General features: G+C 32.9%; 1 protein-coding gene across 1 annotated transcript; it reads right to left on the reverse strand.

Annotated features, from left to right (window-relative positions):
- Window positions 1-12,826: 12,826 nt before the first annotated feature.
- On the reverse strand, window positions 12,827-13,525 carry LOC124368168. The gene has a single exon (XM_046825444.1). The coding sequence runs from the start codon at window positions 13,523-13,525 to the stop codon at window positions 12,827-12,829; it is 699 nt and encodes a 232-aa protein (XP_046681400.1).
- Window positions 13,526-19,503: the final 5,978 nt, after the last annotated feature.

The following is a 19,503-nucleotide window of genomic DNA, read 5'->3' on the forward strand; positions in this document are numbered from 1 at the left end:
CTTAAAAATAATTTATAAACAAACAAATACTATCATTTTCAATGGAATATGTGACACATTAGCTATCTTTTGATATTTTTCAAACAAGTTGTGTCACGTACTCCTACCTTGTTTGTTTGTTTTTTTAATAACATATTATGGCAGTTCCTCAAAATGAAACACAGGAAGGAAATTTACCTCGGTTATTCTAATGTTTAATACTGACAAATACGGATCATGCCGATTTCGTGGCATCAACTAATGTCAATATTAATCTGGGCTGCCGTGTATACCTGTTGATTACTACAAACAGTTTCAGTCCATCGTCATACTGGACTCCATTCTGCAATAATACTATCTCAAACGCAGTTTTAAATGCAACTTGTTATTTATAAATGTTACATAGTTTATTGCTTGAGGTAATAAGTGTTAACTCAAAAAGTATTTTTACAAACAACATAACACCAAGCACATAAGTGACATTTTCAAAGCGTCTGGCGATAGCTGCAATCCTATGAGGTAAAAGACTAAACATAAAGTGTTATATAAAATTTGTTTATATGTAGCCCTTGATATTTTAAGGACGGACTATGATTGTCCTAGATAGTTGTAAATTACTGTTAATAAAGTTGAATTTTGTTATCATTTCCAAACTTCAGGCTATATTTCATAATACCAATATAAATAAGATACCAGTAAGAGAGATTTAGTCTGCATACAGTAGTACAATTTTCACGAACGTCTACATTTTCCCCTATCACTTACTGAAATAATTGTTTATTCTATTTTGTGATTTTATTTTTAATTTCAGCATAAATAAAGTAATCTTCAGAAAACATTGTTGAAACCTACAAATATTATTATTTTAGGAAACGAATGTGGTTTAAAATTTAAGTCTATTATACATGAATTTGCTATTTTAAATCTTCATCAGACGTAAATAGCATTGCTTTAGTGTTTCATTGTTATTTTTAATAAGTAAATTAAACCGAGGAACAACGTATTTTTTAGGATCCTACACTAAAACTGGTTTATTTTAAAATTTCACAGTTTTGTTGATTCTATGACACAATAATAAATATAGAATTAATTATCTATATTAAACACTGCACCTTACACAGTATAAGATAAAGATGGTAACATGTAAGGTCTTAAAATCGTACAATACGTTTTTTTGTCACTTGAGGAAAAATAAAGAGATCAAAGGATTGAACAAAATGGTGGTTAGTTCGAAATAATGAAATAAAAATGTATGAAACATTAGGTTTTTATTACAATAAATAAGACTAATATTCATTTGTCAATTCATTCAGTTGTGCTTATAACTTTTGTGGAATTGCGAAGTTTTTAAAAACAAAATTCCGAACATCAGAATTGTTCAAGCACGTAACATGCTACTCTCTAAAATTCCCATTTCTCATCAAAAAACGAACAACACAGAGATTTTTGATGAACAAAACCAGTTCTACACTAATGAATCTTGTAAAGCTTTCAATGCAAATTAAGGCCTATACGCGTAACACATTCTATCTCCCTGATTTAATTTGTATCGTCCTAACCTTAACAAACTGTTAACTGCATTCTTTTTTTACATATTGTTATTAGGTGGTATTCATAATATTTATTAATTGTAATGATTCCTATACCTTAAGGTTAAATCATGACATTCAGTTTAAGTCTGTTCATTAGTTTTAAAAACAGTTATAATACTATGAGTTTGTTTCAACAAGCAACCATTTATGGAATCACATTATTAAAATATACCAAGTATTGTATTCTAAATATAATTACCCTAAAATTAAATCGGAAAGCGTTTAATATATTAAATTATAACAAATTTTAATGTTATATTTTGAGGGAAACAATCGACACAGCCTCACCACTGTCTTACATCAATACATTTTGAAAAAACTGAAAACCTAGAACAAGTCATAGTACACAAACAAAAATAAGTTCTTTATCTATAACCTCTGCACCAAAAAACTTGTGTAATCAAGAAGGAAAGAGTTAGCAGTTGACACATACTTTTTTATCGTTCTTATAAATTTTCTAAAAATTAAAACTTAAATTATTTTACGTTTAGTGTTATTATATACGTTGTAGCAGCAATATTAATATAAATTGTAATTTTGTATAGCTTCATAAGTTTTTTTAAGTTTAAATTTTATCATAAATATATTAAAAATTTGTGTATTGGAAAAGCGCTCAAAACCAATGTGAATATTACATAGATACATACGCGTAAAACTACATACATTATTTCACATTCGTAGGGAACTATGAATCAATGCAATGAATAGATTGGTAATATGAGACAATAGAAAAGGTTTGGTCTACAAACGTAAGGAGCGTCCATATGATAATAAATCTTGCAAATATTAAAAGTGCTGGATAAGAGGGTTTATGAAATTTATTTTGTAAAAATTCCAAATCAGAGACATTTATGTGACGATTTGACGTCTTCACCGTTTAATAGCATTGTAAAGCACTGGTCTAATGGACTACCTACCGATTGAGCTTGAACACAATCTGTATCTTTATACCACTCCCGTAACATATCATAGGCAGTTTAACGAAAGAGAGGCTGAAATGAGGATGCTCTCCTATCACAAAGTGGCTAAATGATTCTTTCTTTATGTGAGTAAATACAATGAAAAGGGGGGTTTCCGTAAGATAAGTGGACGTGAACTACAGCTAGATCAAGGGGATATAGCCCCCTTAAAAAACCTTATTAACTAGTCATTATAAAGCTCAGCAAGTTAGATAAACCAAAACGGCAGCAGGAGACGCTACCCACAAGAATACAAACCGAGAAGGGTGGGTCATTGCCCGTTCGAATCATAGTGTTATCTCTGACCAATTAAGCACTAGAAGAGGTTAGTTAATCCTACCAAATTAGCTGTCCGTAAATATCAGTTAAAGCAGCTCAATAATAGTTAGCCTATATAAAAAATAAATATTGCAATGTGTACAAAAATTAATATTGGACTGAAATTTATATTATGACCAATGTCATAAATCCTATTAAAATATGTTTTCCGTAAACGGTTAGCGTAACCTGAGTTTTGTTGCCACAAACCTTACCGGTTAGTTTCTGATTACTTCAGTTAAATGGCATGCCATTAATGTTTATTTTTAGTTTCATCATTTTAGCTGCCTCACCTTCCCGTAATTTTTTGATAATTTTTTCATTAATACTTTTCATCAATTTTTTCGATTTTTTCTATAAGATGTTCGAGCAATTTTCAGGCATAAGGGCTTTATTTCGGAAAAAGGAATGCCTAGAAGTCATAACATATAAATTTCAATTAAATTCAAACACAGTAATTTTATCAACACAGCTGAACCTGTAATTTTCTGTGATGAAATGCCGCGTGTTAGGTTTCTCGTAGCATTCAATCAGCTCTTAATGTTAACAGAAATTCAAATTTCACTGCACTTTAATATTGGAAAGCCCCTTGTCCCAGAGGTTATCGTCCCCATCACGTTGATTACACGTGATTGTTTTCAGTTAAATTTAATTTTAAAAATATAAAGTGTTATATCAACATTACGAATTAATATGTGACCTAACGTCCCTCATAAAACATTTTATCTTGTTTACTGATTGCATTTATATGTCGCTTGTTATCTTTAGTAATATAACCTAACACGATTTAATTATAACTTATAACGAGCGTATTTGAACTAATACTATTAACGGACTAAATATAATTTATTTTATAATTGCCATTGGTAGTTGAAATAAACATTTTAAAAACCTCAAAATACTTTAGAATGGCAGAAAACGAGGAATTAAAATCTAGGTAATACATTTCTTTATTTAAACGATCAAAGAATAAGCAAAAGCTTTTCAATATATTCTTGATTAATTCACAATTATTCTATCCTAATATTTCCTCGTGTGTATCTCACTATATTCTTTCTTTTTCTGTAGTTTTCCCATGAAAGGTATAATATAAATAAAAAAGAATGTTATAATTCTCTACTTGATTAAACAAACACAACGCACATTGTTACTATTTTAAACATATCACATGATTATCATGCCCACGAAGAAACATATACTAATTTCTGATGACGAATTGATCAGTTCAGTGATTGGATAAGGCTAAACTTAGAGAGCAAACCTTAGAATTTCTCGCACAAAAACTACTTCTTTTTAAACGTGGGCCGCGGAGGACCAACACAGCACACATCGCCTGCAAGCCAAATTTTTGTTTATTACGCAATATGTATCTCCCAAACGATTGACGCCGCGATGTGATACAACATAATGAAACTATAGCCAAATGGGGTGACGCCATACAGATCCTATTCCGTAAATAGATGTATGTTACATTACTTCGAACAATCAAAGACAAGACGAGGGTTCACCATGTCATATTTTAGAAAATATTTATCAGTTAATAATATACCAGAATTAATTATGGTACTTTCGAAAATTTCAAAATGTTCTAATAAGTGACTTTTTTGCCAATAGGCAAGGATTTACTTACCTAGCAAACCAAAAAGTCTTGCTTAAATTAGAATAGACGTTCAAAATACGCCGAACTGAGAATACTTTTTAAGCCCATCAATAACTTTGGTTACTGATCTAGTTCTAGTTCTAGGCTGGCATTAATTCCTACTCACCTCAAGAAAACTGTTTCACTGGTTCCTGAAGTGTATTCCGCAGGACCTTTCTACCGACTACCTCAACTTACCATACAGGTCTTCCTTAGACTGTTAAGGCTTGGAAGTGATGCAGCTTCCAATTATTTCTTCAAATTTTTAGTTGTATCATACAAGTTCAGCACCAAAAATAGTATTTACTAAATTTATTTATTTTAAAACGTTGGTTATCTAAATATTATTATACTTGTTGTTACGGTTTTCAGTTAGTATTATTTCCTCTTAGTTATATTTTCGTTGCTTATGTTATTCTTTTTAGTATGTTACTGTTCGTCATTTGTATGACATTTACGTTGTTAGTCGATTCTTACAGATCGTTATTTTTTGTTAATTAGTATCTGATTATGGCTTTAATTGCTTCTTGTTGGCTGTCAGCAAAGCGTATTACGTTCGAGCCAGGAAAATTTCTATCTGTCAGCAAGATAAAATTTACGATACGCTGACACATTTATTTGAAACTATTCATTAAGCTTCGTTTGTATATAAGAAGCACTGAATTCTACTATGGTGTTTATCATTTTCTGGCCAATGGCTAACCGATATGGAACATTTTTACATTTGATTTATGAAAATGGGGAAAATAGCAGAATGAATAATTCTGTAAAAAATTTTAGTATACTTATAAGATATTTTTAAAATATAAAATTTTAAGGACACACCTAGCCTAAAACCACAACTATCCACCTTACTTTTATAGTAACTTGGAGTGTAGGCTTTAATTATTTAAACAACTGATATAAAACCACACTTAATAAAAAAAAGGAATGTATTATGTATGATTATATCACAAGAACAATTATTTGTGCAGACTTAAAGTATTGAATGAAATTGTGTATCTGCATGCAGCAGAATTATTTATAATATATTTCATTTTCAACCACATAGTGTCGTTAAAGCCAACCAGTAATAACCAGTATGCTGCTATAGTTTCTATTTTTGTTCGAAAGGATTGTTAAATAATGTCTTTCGTTCTATCTGTCAGTAATGAATTGAGACTAAATTTTGCAATCAAACTGAATCACGCTACGCGATACGTAGTGTACCTTATCGATAGATTAAGATTAATATTTATTATGTAGTATAGCTCTTTATTTATGAAAATTTATTGCTAATATTACGTTTAGCTACTATTCGCGTCAAACTGTGTCCACATATAATTTATTTGTCTATTAATATATGTTCTATAATTGTTGCTATATTGTAACTACTCATTGTGTAATATAAAAGTTTGTAAATATTGCTACAATTCCATTAGATTTATTAACACGTAATGAATGACAGTTTTTATTGTTCTTCGCATAGACATCCACGTGTTACTCATTAATAAAGTATTTCTGTTTACGTTACATAAATATTTAAAATAAATAGGTACATTATGATATGTTTTAATGTAATAAATACATAAATTGTTGCATCACAAATTATAAACATTAAAGCACAAGAGGTAATAAAAATAAGCCACCCAGAGCAAGTGAGAGAGAGACAAACACACATTGTAAATGGTCGGTGTTTATAACAGGGGACAGTTTTGTCATCTACGGCCGCCACCTCATTAGCACGGCCACGTAAAAGCGGTAAATAATTGAAAACATAACTAAGTTAGCTCCGTTATTTTATGCTGTGTATTTGACTGCCGCAATTTTCGTAATCATCCATGATGCCTTTTAAAAATTAATTTTATCTTAATTTATAATTACCTAACCGTCATCCGCAACTTTGGTATTATTATATATTGGAAGTATTATGTACGGCATATGTATATAATACCAAAGTATAATGATACCGTGTTCTTTGACATATTTTGGTACAAAATGACTGGGTCCAAGCTCATTAAAAGGGAAAATAGTAGCCTTTTAAAATTGAAAATATTTTAAATGAAGTGTCCATAAAATTTGGAATATACAGGTTGTGTATAAATGTCAGAAAAAATAAAAAACATTTAAGAAAACTCTTAGGAATGTAACACTGGGGGGGGCATCCAAGTGCTATTAATTTATGTTATAATGGTTTCCTAACACATTTATTCATTGGCCAATTAAAGAAGGGTTCAATATTATCCTTTATTTCAACAACCGACAATTATACTGTCACAAATAAATCACAAAAAGTGTTTTTTCGTTTACGGCGTTATGTTTTATATTAAAAGCGTTTTTAATATGTATTCTTATTGACCGTGGTTTTGCATTTATGATTCAATGACACTTCCGCACGGGCCGTTCCCAAACGGTTAATTTTACGGATATTAGCCCAAAAAGAAAATTTCTTAAAGTATTCAGTAAATATTGTGCAAAATTTTGCAGATATTTCATATGTTGTGGTATTAAAAGTATCAAAATTATGTAACTATGTAAGAAAGTTAACAAGTAACTGTCCGTTTTTAATCATAATAGTATATATATATTAAAGTTTTCTCTTGTAATTTTAAGTTTACAATATTAATTTCAATACATATGGTAATTTTTACCACAAATGTATCAAAATATCGCAAAATGTACTGAATGCAATATGAGTTGAGTAGTAGAGAGGCTGATTTTAATAATTAAAATGGCAATTTTCATTCATCTTCTTTTATATGTATGAAGGTATTTCTAGACATTTTACCTCTCAGCAAATACATATTTTTAATAAGGGTTTAACTTTAATTTTTAAGTTACTATGCTTCCATAAAATACAATTAATTGTTTATTAATAATTTTATTTTTTTTAAATATATTAAATTAACTTTCAAAGGATTGTAGTAAAATATTTTACATTTGTTTCGGGACCTGAGAGAATGATTTTGAACCGTGCTTTTTCATGAGCAACCATTAAAAAACCGGTAAAGAAAATTAAACTTTGTAATTTTTAATATCCATTCCACAAAAGTTGACTTATCATGCTGAATTTACTACGACAATTGCATGAACAAGGTTGAAGTAAATTTATAACTTAAAATAAATTAATTTTGTATGTTTATTGTACAACATGTAGTTGAGAAAGTTTATTGATACATTTTAATGTCTCCTACAATTAGGTACCGTGTCCGACTGGGCCATCTATATGTCGAATCGTTGTCTACCAGTCGTCTATTTGATATATTTTAATGACACAGAATAAGTTATATCCCTTTTATTTTTAAACTATTAAATCATAATCCAAAATTATGAATTTAACATGATTGCTGAAATTCTAAAGAAGCAAAGTAAAAGCAAATTATGTTTATGGATACATAGTAGAATTTAGTAGTGTTAGTAATTTGTTAACAATGTGTATACCAAAATTCATTGACACACTGCATTTAGTCATAATTTTACAAGCAGGTAATGTTTTATAGAAAATTATCACATAAGTTAGCAAAAATGTAACATTATAGAATACGTTAAAAACTTTTAATACAATGGTGGATGTTTTTTTAAACATTTTTGAGTGGTATTTTTAACGTTTCCGGGTACTTCAACATTGAATTAACAGAATTTTATGAAATAATTCATGGTTTAATTAAAAAATCAGCTTTTTGCTCCTCCCTATTTTTGAGTTTTTATATGTATTTTTTCCAAGAAATATATGAGGATTGCTCTTATCATTCACTCACAAGCCAAGCCCTCGGGTGGCTTCTGCTAACACTCCCACTGACCTTTATACGTGTCACAAACGCTTGTTAGGTAATATCTTGTGTAATTTAAACCATAGATTGAAGTTATGTATTAGGTTAAGCCAATTCACCTGAGGAAGATGATCCAAAGATTGTAAATCGCGACGGAAAAACGTGTAGTGTTTCTGTTTGTAAGATATTTCCAGCTTAAAGAAAGAAAACCAATGATGTGAGAAAATGGAGATTTATTGAAGGTTAAGGTACTGTCAGCTGGAGCACAACAAACACACTTAATAACAAATATTTTTAAACTTACCTTCTTCAATTTATCAAAAAACCTGTTCTTGTCTCACATACCAATGCTGAGCTTTTATTTTCTAAATTTATCATACAAAATTCATAAGCAAAGATAGTTATTGAAGATTTACCTTGCCGCTACAGAAATTAACTTTATGAAAAACATTCAGTGGAGTTTTGTAGTGAAATTATTTTATTATTTATTAGTTCTTTATAAAACCTGTTTAAACCCGTTACTCCTTGGCAAAATGTTTCATGTTTTCGGGAAATCAAACCGGCGATCCTTTATATTATAAAATAAAGTTTTTTTACCACCTGGATTACTATTCAGTGGTTTTTTCTTACTGCATATATAAGATAGGACACCTCCCTCGTTACGTCGAACAGGCTTCGCTGAGGTTGTATGAGGTTCATTCTGAACATTTCAGATTAAGAGGATGCTGAGACAGAAAAGAAATGTTTACGATTTCCCAGCATAAAACCACCCCCCAAAAATACCCCACTTAATACCATTGTGCACCCAACCAACTGACGTGAAGTCACTTAACCAACTAATTTTTAAATTCCCCCCCACCCCCCCCCCCCCCCACCCCCCCCCCCCCCCCCCCCCCCACCCCCCCCCCCCCCACCCCCCCCACCCCCCCCCCCCGAGATGAGGTGGTGAGCGATGTTAAGACCCCCCCCCCCCCCCTGGAGAGAGAGAGAGAGAGAGAGAGAGAGAGAGAGAGAGGAGAGAGAGGAGAGAGAGAGAGAGAGAGAGAGGAGAGAGAGAGAGAGAGAGAGAGTGAGAGACAACAATTTGGACAACAATTTTTTTTATTTCTCCTGCCCTGGTTTAGACCTCAGGTCCACTCTACCACCAGGACAGGCCCAAAACGTTTCACACATTATTATACATACAGTTGTGGCTTAGTACGTTATCACTACAACAGATGCAGTTACATTCTCTTTGCGCCAAAAAAAACTAAGGAAATACAATTATTTACACTCTTAAATGCTAAGTTGTATTAAAAAAAACATACATTGTGTTATGTTTTGTACTTACAATGCGAAAAAAAAAATAGTATACAGAGATGCTTTGTTTACCATTCGTTTGATTTATGACACATAACAACACTAACTATAAACTATATTATAATACTATTTGTTGTCTACATAAAAGAAAATGCATTGCTCTTTAGTAAATAAAACTGCTTTCTCTTTCTAAACGATTATTAACTTATAAAAATATGTACATACTATCTGCCATTACAGTTATGTGTTTACAATATCATATCTTTCTAGTAGTAATTTTTTCAACTGTTTCTTAAATTGTAATTGATTGCTTTCTTTAATTGAATTGTCTAACATGTTCATCAGACTAATTGATTGTACGTGGAAAGATTTTGTATAAATAACAGTACGATGAATTGGGAACTGAATCATTACATTACTAAATCTGGTTATTCTTAGATGCACATCGTACATTCGTGTGTATCTCTCATACAGGTATGTAGGTTTTTTACTATCTAAACACTTTGTACATCATTGACAATATGCTATATTCCTTGCGCTCTCTCATTTTTAGCCAGCCCAGTTCCCTATAATATCTAGTAACATGATCATCTAATCTAAGGTTAAAAAATATATCTAATGCAAGCGTTCTGAGCTCTTTGTAATTTATTTGTCATTTCTACATTTATATCACAGTAAGCAGCAATTACATAATCTAACAGGGGAAATACCAAGGATGTTACCAGCATCTTTCTGATATGAAACGGAGGTTTAAAACAGAGATTTCTAAATTGATACAAACATTTATAAACTTTCTTATGTATATAATTAACCTGGTCAGACCAAGTGAGGGAGGAGTTCATTCTAAGGCCAAGATTTGTTATTTTATGTACATATTTCTACTACTACACCATTTATTATTATAGGTAGAACTGCATTATAATCTAGTTTGTTTAATATACGTGGTGTTCCAAAAATAATGGGTTTACATTTTGAAGTGTTTAGGCTTAATCCATGGTCTTTACACCAATCGAAAATATTTGAGAGGTCTGCATTCAAAGAATTTATTGCATTGTTTATATTCTTAATATCACACTTAATGTACAGCTGTAAATCGTCTGCATAGAGCATTGTGTCACAAAATACAATATTATCGGTAATCCTATTTATATAAAGTGAGAACAATAATGCAGAGAGAGTCGAACCTTGAGGCACACCTACTGGGTTAATATCCCATTCAGATAAGGAACCGTTTGTTGTTTTTACACACTGATAACGATCACTCAAGTAAGAATCAAACCAGTGAATGACTCTCTGACTAAAATTATAGGATTCTAATATTGATAATAATAGTCCGTGATCGACGCAATCAAAGGCTCGGCTAAAGTCTAATAACATTAAGATTGTCACTTGTCCCTTGTCCATAGCAGCCCTGACATCGTCTGTTATCCTTATCAGTGCTGTATGGGTGCTATAATTAGTTCTATATCCAGACTGAAATTTACATAATATATTATTATTCTCTATGAATGTACAAATTTGTCTATATACAAGCTTATCTAGAATCTTACCTAGAACACACAGTATATTTATGGCTCTATAATGCTTACATTCTAATGGATTGGCTACTTTTGGTAAAGGCAAAAATCATTGCTTTTTTCCATTGCTCAGGGTATATACAGTTCGATAAAGACTTATTAAAAATATGACATAAGACATCTTTTATTTCATAAAAAATTAATTTAATAAATTTTAGCTGAATTCCATCATGCCCAACAGCATTTGATGAAATTGTAATTAATTCCCTGTGTATCATATCATTATTTACACTGTGAAATGAAAAAACATTATGTACATCCAAATTTAATCTTAATTGCTTATAATAATTTATTAATCCAACATTGATCTGATTATCTATACCACAAAAATACTTATTTAATTCATTAAGATTTATAACAGGATCAGACAAACACTTAGGTGCTTTTCCTGCACCCTGACTCTTTACTACCTTCCATAAATCCTTATTAGTTTTATTAGGATCCAACAAAGATCCAAAATGCCTATTTCTGGCGTCTCTCAACATACGCTTAATTCTATTTCGTAATAGTCTATAATTATTCCAAACCATAGGTTCTTTAGTTCTTAAATACCTTTTATATACAATATCTCTGTCTTTCATAAGATTTTTTCAATTCATCATTTATCCACGGGCAAGAATTTTTTTTTTTTTTATATTTTCTTTCAGGCACATATTTAATATACAGTTTGTCTAACATACTACATAATAATTCAACTTTTGTGTTAACAGATTCACTACGATAAACTTGATCAAAAATTCAGCTGTGAACATTCATGCTTTAATTCGTTTACATTAATGTTTTTAAAATCTCTTATAACTATAACATCATTATTTTTATACAGTTTAACTTTTAGATTTAGTTCAATAAATACCAAGTCATGATACGAGATTCCAGATACAGGTACCTGACCAAATGTTTTAACTCTATTGCAGTCATTAACAATTAATAAATCTAACAAAGTGTCTGAATCAGGTAGGTGGTACGTTGAATCCAATGGTAAAACAGATAAATTTAAATTGTTCAACAAATTTAACAATACAGTTTTTTCAGGAAATATTCTGTCTGTATTTAAATTTACATTAAAATCTCCTACAACTAACAAATTATTATATACAGGTAATAAGTTTGCCAAACATTCAAAAACATTCATTAATAAAGCCCAATTTCGGAGGTTTATATACAGCACATAACAAAAGTTTCCATCCCATGGATATTTCTAAAATAATAAATTCTGGCTTTTTACAATAGACAGGATTAGACATTTTTATTAATTTGTAACTTAACACATTTTTTAAGTAAATGGCCAGACCACCACCTTCCTTTTCTTCCCTGTCATGCCTTATCATATTGTAACCATTAATTTCATATGGTGGAGATGGTATTTCTGGTTTTAAAAACGTTTCTGAGGCAACTATGATATCAAAAAGGCTGTCTTTAAATAAATTAAAAAAGGATTCTTTATGTACCCTCAAATTTTCAACATTTATATGCGCTACTCTCAAAAACCTCCTAGACTGATCAAAATTATCTCTTAGATCAGGTATTCCATCAACTCTCAACTTACTGGTAATTATGTTATCGACCATGATAAGTAGAAAAAATTAATCAAAACAAACCAAAAATCATTCCTTATTGACAACAAAAATATGCACTCTAGCATCATATATTCAATAAAACTAAACTTAAAACAACGCAACACAAAAATGATTCCTGCACTGTAAGTAAACGAATGTCATTCAAGCTTACCGAGTTCCTTCTCACTGTCGATGATGACAAAGCGCTCTCCTTCAGTTTTTCTCATGAAGATCCGGCCATTCTTAACCCACAGGAAGGTGAACTGTTTTTCTTTCTTGATGACGCGCGCCGCATTCAGAAGTTTCCTCTTAGCTGGTGTTAGACTTTCATTCACGTACATTGGTGTTACCTCACCGTCCATGAAACCCAAGTCCCGTGAGTTCAAGTTCCTCTTCTGTCTTCTTTTAGCCAGAAACTCCAACATGTCCATCTTCCGTGTGAACTTCACAACTATACCTCCAGATCTTCCAGCTTCGCCAGTCGCAATTTTATATCGGTAGCAGTTGTCAATCATTGTCGGATCAAAATTGAAATTAATCACCGTTGACATTTTTTCAACCACACTGATCAAATTTTCGCCTTTTTTTGCAGGTACTCCGTGTATTTCTACAACCTTGTCTCTCAGAGTTTGTTCCAAATTGTTTACTCGATCGGTTAATTCTATTATATTCTTTTTCAAGTTAGTGTTTTCCTGAAGTAACAATTCCACATCTTTCACAAGGGCATTTACTTTTTTATTTACCTCTTCGATCTTTTTACCGTTGTCCACGATCCACTCCGAATAAGTCTCCAATTGCCGACGAAAATCACAGTTTGCCTCTTTTATCTCTTGCCTAAAAGCCCGCAACTCATTCATAATGTCAACAATAGAGGTCGCTTGCGATACGAAGACTGTGTCCTTGCCCTTATCAGTAGTATCGATTAGCGAGGCTCAGCCCGGCGCGGCCGCCACGCACACACACGCGACAGGTCCAAGTCCGCTTCGCCTTGACGTAATCGTCTTTTGACAAGACAGGTTCTGTGCACTTCAAATGAAACATGTTTTTGCATTTAACACACTGAATTTTAAATGCATTGTGAGCCGAAACCTTACTTGCATTTTCCACACAGCTTCTTGTTTGGTCCAGTGCTAGATTCAGAATCGTTTTTCTGATTCACTGAACTTAGGCGTGGATTTAACTACGGTGGGTGTTAGCGGGGTTTCATCGCTTCTTAAACTCTTGTTCGCCTCACATGTAGCACATTTCCAATTAGTGGCAGTCGTTATCAGTCAGCCGATGCGGAAGGTTGTGTTCGCTTTGATAAGATCGCTGTAGTGCAGGTTTTTTACCCGGCCTAACCCACATGTGTTGTCCTGTGTGCCTAACATTTATTAATTAGTACTTAAAATATTTTCGAAGAATTAATCTTTTGTTTTTCTTTTTTCACACTGGTGTATTTTATTTTATTTTTTCTACCTGTGTATTATTAACTTTGGTTCGTACCATAAATAAATATGGTGTGCAATAAGTGTGGTTTGGACTTTTCTTGTGCAGACGAAGTGGCTAAGTGTTCAGAATGTAAAACTAGAATACCACGCTGGTTGTTGTCGCATCAGAACCGCGGCAAAATTAGCGAGATTAATCGCAGCCAAGACTGTGTGGCGATGTGATTGCGTGCGCTAGCGATGCGGTGTCTGTCAGCAGCCGTTCCGACACGGAGGACCTGTCTATCGTCGAACTACTTAAAAATATTCAGTTGGAAATGGGTAGGAATAGCAAGGCCAACAGTGAAAATTTCGCGGATCTCAAGAAAACTATGGAGAGCATTGAGAGCTCTCTTGGTGACGTCAAGGCTAGACTGGTTACTTTGGAGCAGGAAAATAAGATATTGAAAATGTGAGTGCACTCAACTGAAAGAAAATAATTTGTGTTTGGAGAGCCAAATCAGCGATTTTGAACAATAGTTTGGAGGATTTGAAAACAGTATTCCCGGAGCCACAATTTAGAAATTCGTGGAATTCCTGTCACTACAAATGAGGATGTGTGTATAGTATATTGGCGTCAATTGCCAGGGCCATTGGAGTTGACTTTTTAAGGGATGGCATTTCTATCGCACATCGCCTGTCACCGCCGAAAGATCGCCGCTTCTCACCAAATATTATAGTGCAGTTCTTGTCTCGCTCGATGAGGAACCAATGGCTTTTTGCTGCTAAGAAGAGGAGGTTGCAGACCACGGACCTGGCTTCGTCACTAAGCCCGCACCTGTCTATATAAATGAACACTTGACGCCAAACAACCGCAAGCTCCTCGATACGTCAAGTCAGCGGTCAAGGATGGGAGGCTGCTCGCTGCGTGGTCCAGGGATGGCAGGATCACTGTGCGGAAGTGTGAAAATGCCGCTGCTACTAGAGTGTGGTGCCCTCGGGACGTGGACAGGATAATGGGAGACGTCAGTCAGGACATAGACTGCACTCGCAGTGAGAATTAGGGGAGACTGCTGTTCATCCTACCAAGTATGTCCACCTACAACTTAGTATAGTATCTGGCCAATATAATCGACCATACAGTTTTTTCCGTCATACAATTACGTTTTAAAGAACAATATTGTTTTTTTATTAACTGTAAAAATTAGTCTGTTTAGTTGCTATGTCTATGTCTATTAAATGTAGTTAACCATGTAAGTATTCACCATATTATTCAATTTTTATATCAAATTTCATAAATCCAAATTGGCGGGTTTTTCTGTAGTTGCATATGTTGTTGGTATCGACACCTTGTTGTTTTAGTATTCAATTTTTGCTAGAGATAATAAAGAGTTGTGTATTGATCTAACAGAAGAATAACATAATGTTTGCCAATATATTTTTCTAAAATATAATTACATAAACATGTAATCATAAATGTGTATGGACCAAAATTTAGATTTTACTACTGTACAAGATATAATAGGATGTTTATTATTCACTAAGTAATACGCTGATATCATACGTATTATTAAATGATAGTGTGGTATGTAAGGGTTTCGTTTATGCCCACGAAAGATTTTTTTTTAATGTGTCATTGCAGTATAACTATTTTAACTTAAACAATTTTATTTTAAGTTTTCATTACATGTTAATACTATTCTTTACTTATATATGTATTAGTTACTATTGGCTATAACAATTGTGCTTTTAAAGATAGCCAATAGTTCAAAATAATTCTCTTTTTTAGTTATTTTGTACAATAAAATATATTGAAAAGTTTTTTGGTTTCAATTATAAATTGTTTATGTACTATCTGTGCATTGTTCTGTATGTGGTTTTAGTTTAAGTACAGGATACATCTGTTTCATTTCATTACTCTTAAAAGTGCTTTATGGTTCTAGGTATCACGTTTTTTTTGTCTTGATTATCTTGTACATTTATCCATAGTCTAATCAATTTACTCCAATGATAAGTTAATAGTTTATTTTTTAATTAATCAAAAACCGGTACTTATTGCTAATAGTATTTGTTTTAATTGACCACAATTTTTGACACAAATACATTTCATTGTAAATACAATTTTAAAGCTTCAGTGAAATAACAATAATGTATCTGTAATTTTTACATTTTCAGAAACCTAAATTATAAAATAAGTTAAATGAATATAAGGCACATACTTAGTGTATTATTAAATCCAGTTTTCCATATGGTTGTACTGTACTATCACGTTTAACATCTATATATATAAGTGAACGGACTTTTAGTATTAAGTATTACTCTAAGCATTGTATGTGTTTTTTTTTTTTTGCGTGGGTCGGCCATGGGTATATACTTTTTTAATGAATCCAAATCTTATCGAAGAAATTGGCTTTTTTGCGATTAATACACCGAATTATTTGAGGGAATAAATTCCTTTTGTTTTTTTAAGAATGATGATGTTTACAGTGCCTCTGATAACTTAATGACAATATTTCATTGTAATATTCGTAGTTACAACAAGCATATTGATGAGCTCATGTTAATATTAAGTAGTTATAACCAGAAATTCGATATTATAGTTCTAACGGAGACTTGGATGGATGAAAGTAGCGTGTTTGAGCGAATGCATGGGTACGATATTTTAGTTAACAAAAAGCGTAGGAATCAGAATGATGGAGTGATTGTGTATGTAAGGGAAAATCTGAATGTGAGTAGTGAGGAAGTAAGTTTACACGGGGCAACTAGCATTAAAATAGACGTAGTAACTGGTAGTGGCCGGCACAGTATCCTGGCTGTGTACCGCAGCCCATCACCTGATCTTGACCTTGAACTGTTTATTGATAATCTGGAGTCGTATTGTGATAGCAGGCCGCGGGACAGGATACACTGGCTGATAGGTGACGTGAACTGCTGTATTCTGCCGGATACACATAACCAACGTCGCAACGTTACCTGGATGTGCTCTACGGCGCAGGCTATGTCTGTGGTATTAACTTACCCACTCGTGTCACCACAAATACAAGTAGCTGCATTGATCATATTTTTGTCGACTCACGTACCACGAAAGATGTAAGATGCGGTGTAATTAAAGCAGAAATGACGGATCATTATTTTACAGTTGCTGAAATTAATAACAAATATTACCAATTCTAAACTTAGTAAAAACATATCACAACATTTTTATAGATTTCAAAAAAGTAGCACATCTCATTTCCGTAACTAATTGGGAGTCTGTAGTTGAAACAGACGACGTCAACACTTCTAGCGAGCTATTTGTTCATCAGATACAGACAATATTGAAAAACTCTACAGAAGATAAACACATTCCCGCGAAAGAAATGAAAATAAAACCGTGGATGACTAGAGGATTGGTTAAGTCGATCAGACACAGAGATAAGATTAGCAAACAATTAAAAAAACAACCTTTCAATCCTATTCTTATTGCTCAGTTTAAATCCTACCGGAATGTACTTAGTAATCTTATTAAAACGGCGAAAGAAGACTATTTTCGTAATAATATTAACGTGAACAAGAATAACGCGAAATTCCTATGGAAAAGTATTAGCGAGATTGCCGGTAATACTAAACGAAAAGAAGCTTTCAAAATTGACCCATTTTTGGAAGGGAATAGGGAGCCTGATAAAAGTGACGTGATTAAGGTTGCGGACACTTTCAATGATTATTATGTCGGTGTTGGGGCAGGGCTAGCCAGTGCTGTCCCTCCAGTGACTGAGCTTGTTATTGATGATGGTGACTTCGCAGTTGATTCGGCCCTCAGGCTGGTTCCCCTCACTCAGGATGATATTTTTCGGAGTGTCACCGAACTCAGGGGGGGCTCCGCTCCGGGGATTGACGGGATTCCCGCTAGGATCGTCAAAGACTGTTACATATTTTTAACTGTAGTATTTTAAAAGGGATTTATCCGAATGTTTTCAAAGTGGGTAAAGTTATTCCAATTTTTAAGGGGGGTCCGAAACACGAGTGTGTAAGCTATAGACCTATTACTTTATCTAGTGTACTAGCAAAAATCTTAGAGAAATGTGTTAAGAACCAACTTGTGAATTATTTAAAAATCAACAATATAATTTATCAAAACCAATTTGGATTTAGGAGCGATAGGAATTTGAATGATGCTTTATATTTGTTGACTAAAGAGTTACATGATGCTGTGGGCAAAAACAGGAAGGCTCTATTGGTATTTATTGATTTGGCTAAAGCGTTTGACACAATTAATCAGAACTTATTAATTAAGAAACTAAATTTCTTGGGGGCTCACGATACAACCTTGAACTGGTTTAAAGACTACTTCCGAGACAGAAGTCAGGTGGTCACAATTCAGGGGGAGCTGAGTTCGAGGAAGACCATACAGTACGGTGTAATTCAAGGAAGTACTTTAGGTCCTATATTATTCTTGATATATATGAACAATTTAGGTAAAATAAATATGGCAAATGGTAAAATATTTTTATACGCGGATGACACAGCTCTGTGTTTCGAGGGGTCCAGCTGGCCAGAGGTGTATGGGGCGGCTGAGCGTGGTCTAAACACTGTAAAGCGCTGGTTTGACCAAAATGGACTCACTATCAACGTCAAAAAAACAAAGTGCATGGCAGTGGCACTTCGGACGGGTCATGATCCGGACAATTTACACCTGAGGCTTCACACTTGTGGCGGAGTGGCTGGCTGTATGTCATGTGAATGTGTAGAGCGTGTATCTGAGTACAAGTATTTAGGAGTATTTTTTGATAATCGGTTGAAATGGACAGCTCACATCCAATATATAAGAAGTAAGTTGAGGAAACACATTTTTATTTTTAAAAAACTTTGTAATATATTAACATTTGATTTACTAAAAATGGTTTATTACGCATTCGTACAGTCTATTCTGCAGTACGGAATTATTGCTTGGGGTGGGACATTTAAGAGCTCGCTGTTACCATTAGAAATCGTCCAAAAAGCAATTATTAAAGCTGCCTTGAAAAAAAATCGTCTTTATCCTTCAGATTTGTTATTTGATGAATTTAAGGTTTTTAAACGTTAGACATTTATATATTAGAAATATTATAATGTACATGTTCAAAAACCACAGTAATATTTTTAATCAAGTAAGCCATAGCTACTCGACCAGATTGGCAGTGTCCTCTGGGATTATTGCCCCAAAATTAGAGAAGTCCATCAATTGCACAAATTCACACTACATTGCAAATATAATTTTTCCTAAATTACCAGATTGTCTTAAGTTACCAAGTGTTTACAAATCCGTCACTTATAAAAAGAAAGTAACCTCATGGCTACTAAACATAGATAAAGTTGAGTTAGAATATTTTATAACTTCTTTGTATGCACATTAGCATAATTGTTGAACCTATGTTCATTCATCGCTAGCATTGACAGTGGGTTGGTGTTGT

The sequence above is a fragment of the Homalodisca vitripennis genome, chromosome 8 (assembly GCF_021130785.1).
Source record: "Homalodisca vitripennis isolate AUS2020 chromosome 8, UT_GWSS_2.1, whole genome shotgun sequence".
Classification (NCBI taxonomy): Eukaryota; Metazoa; Arthropoda; class Insecta; order Hemiptera; family Cicadellidae; genus Homalodisca; species Homalodisca vitripennis.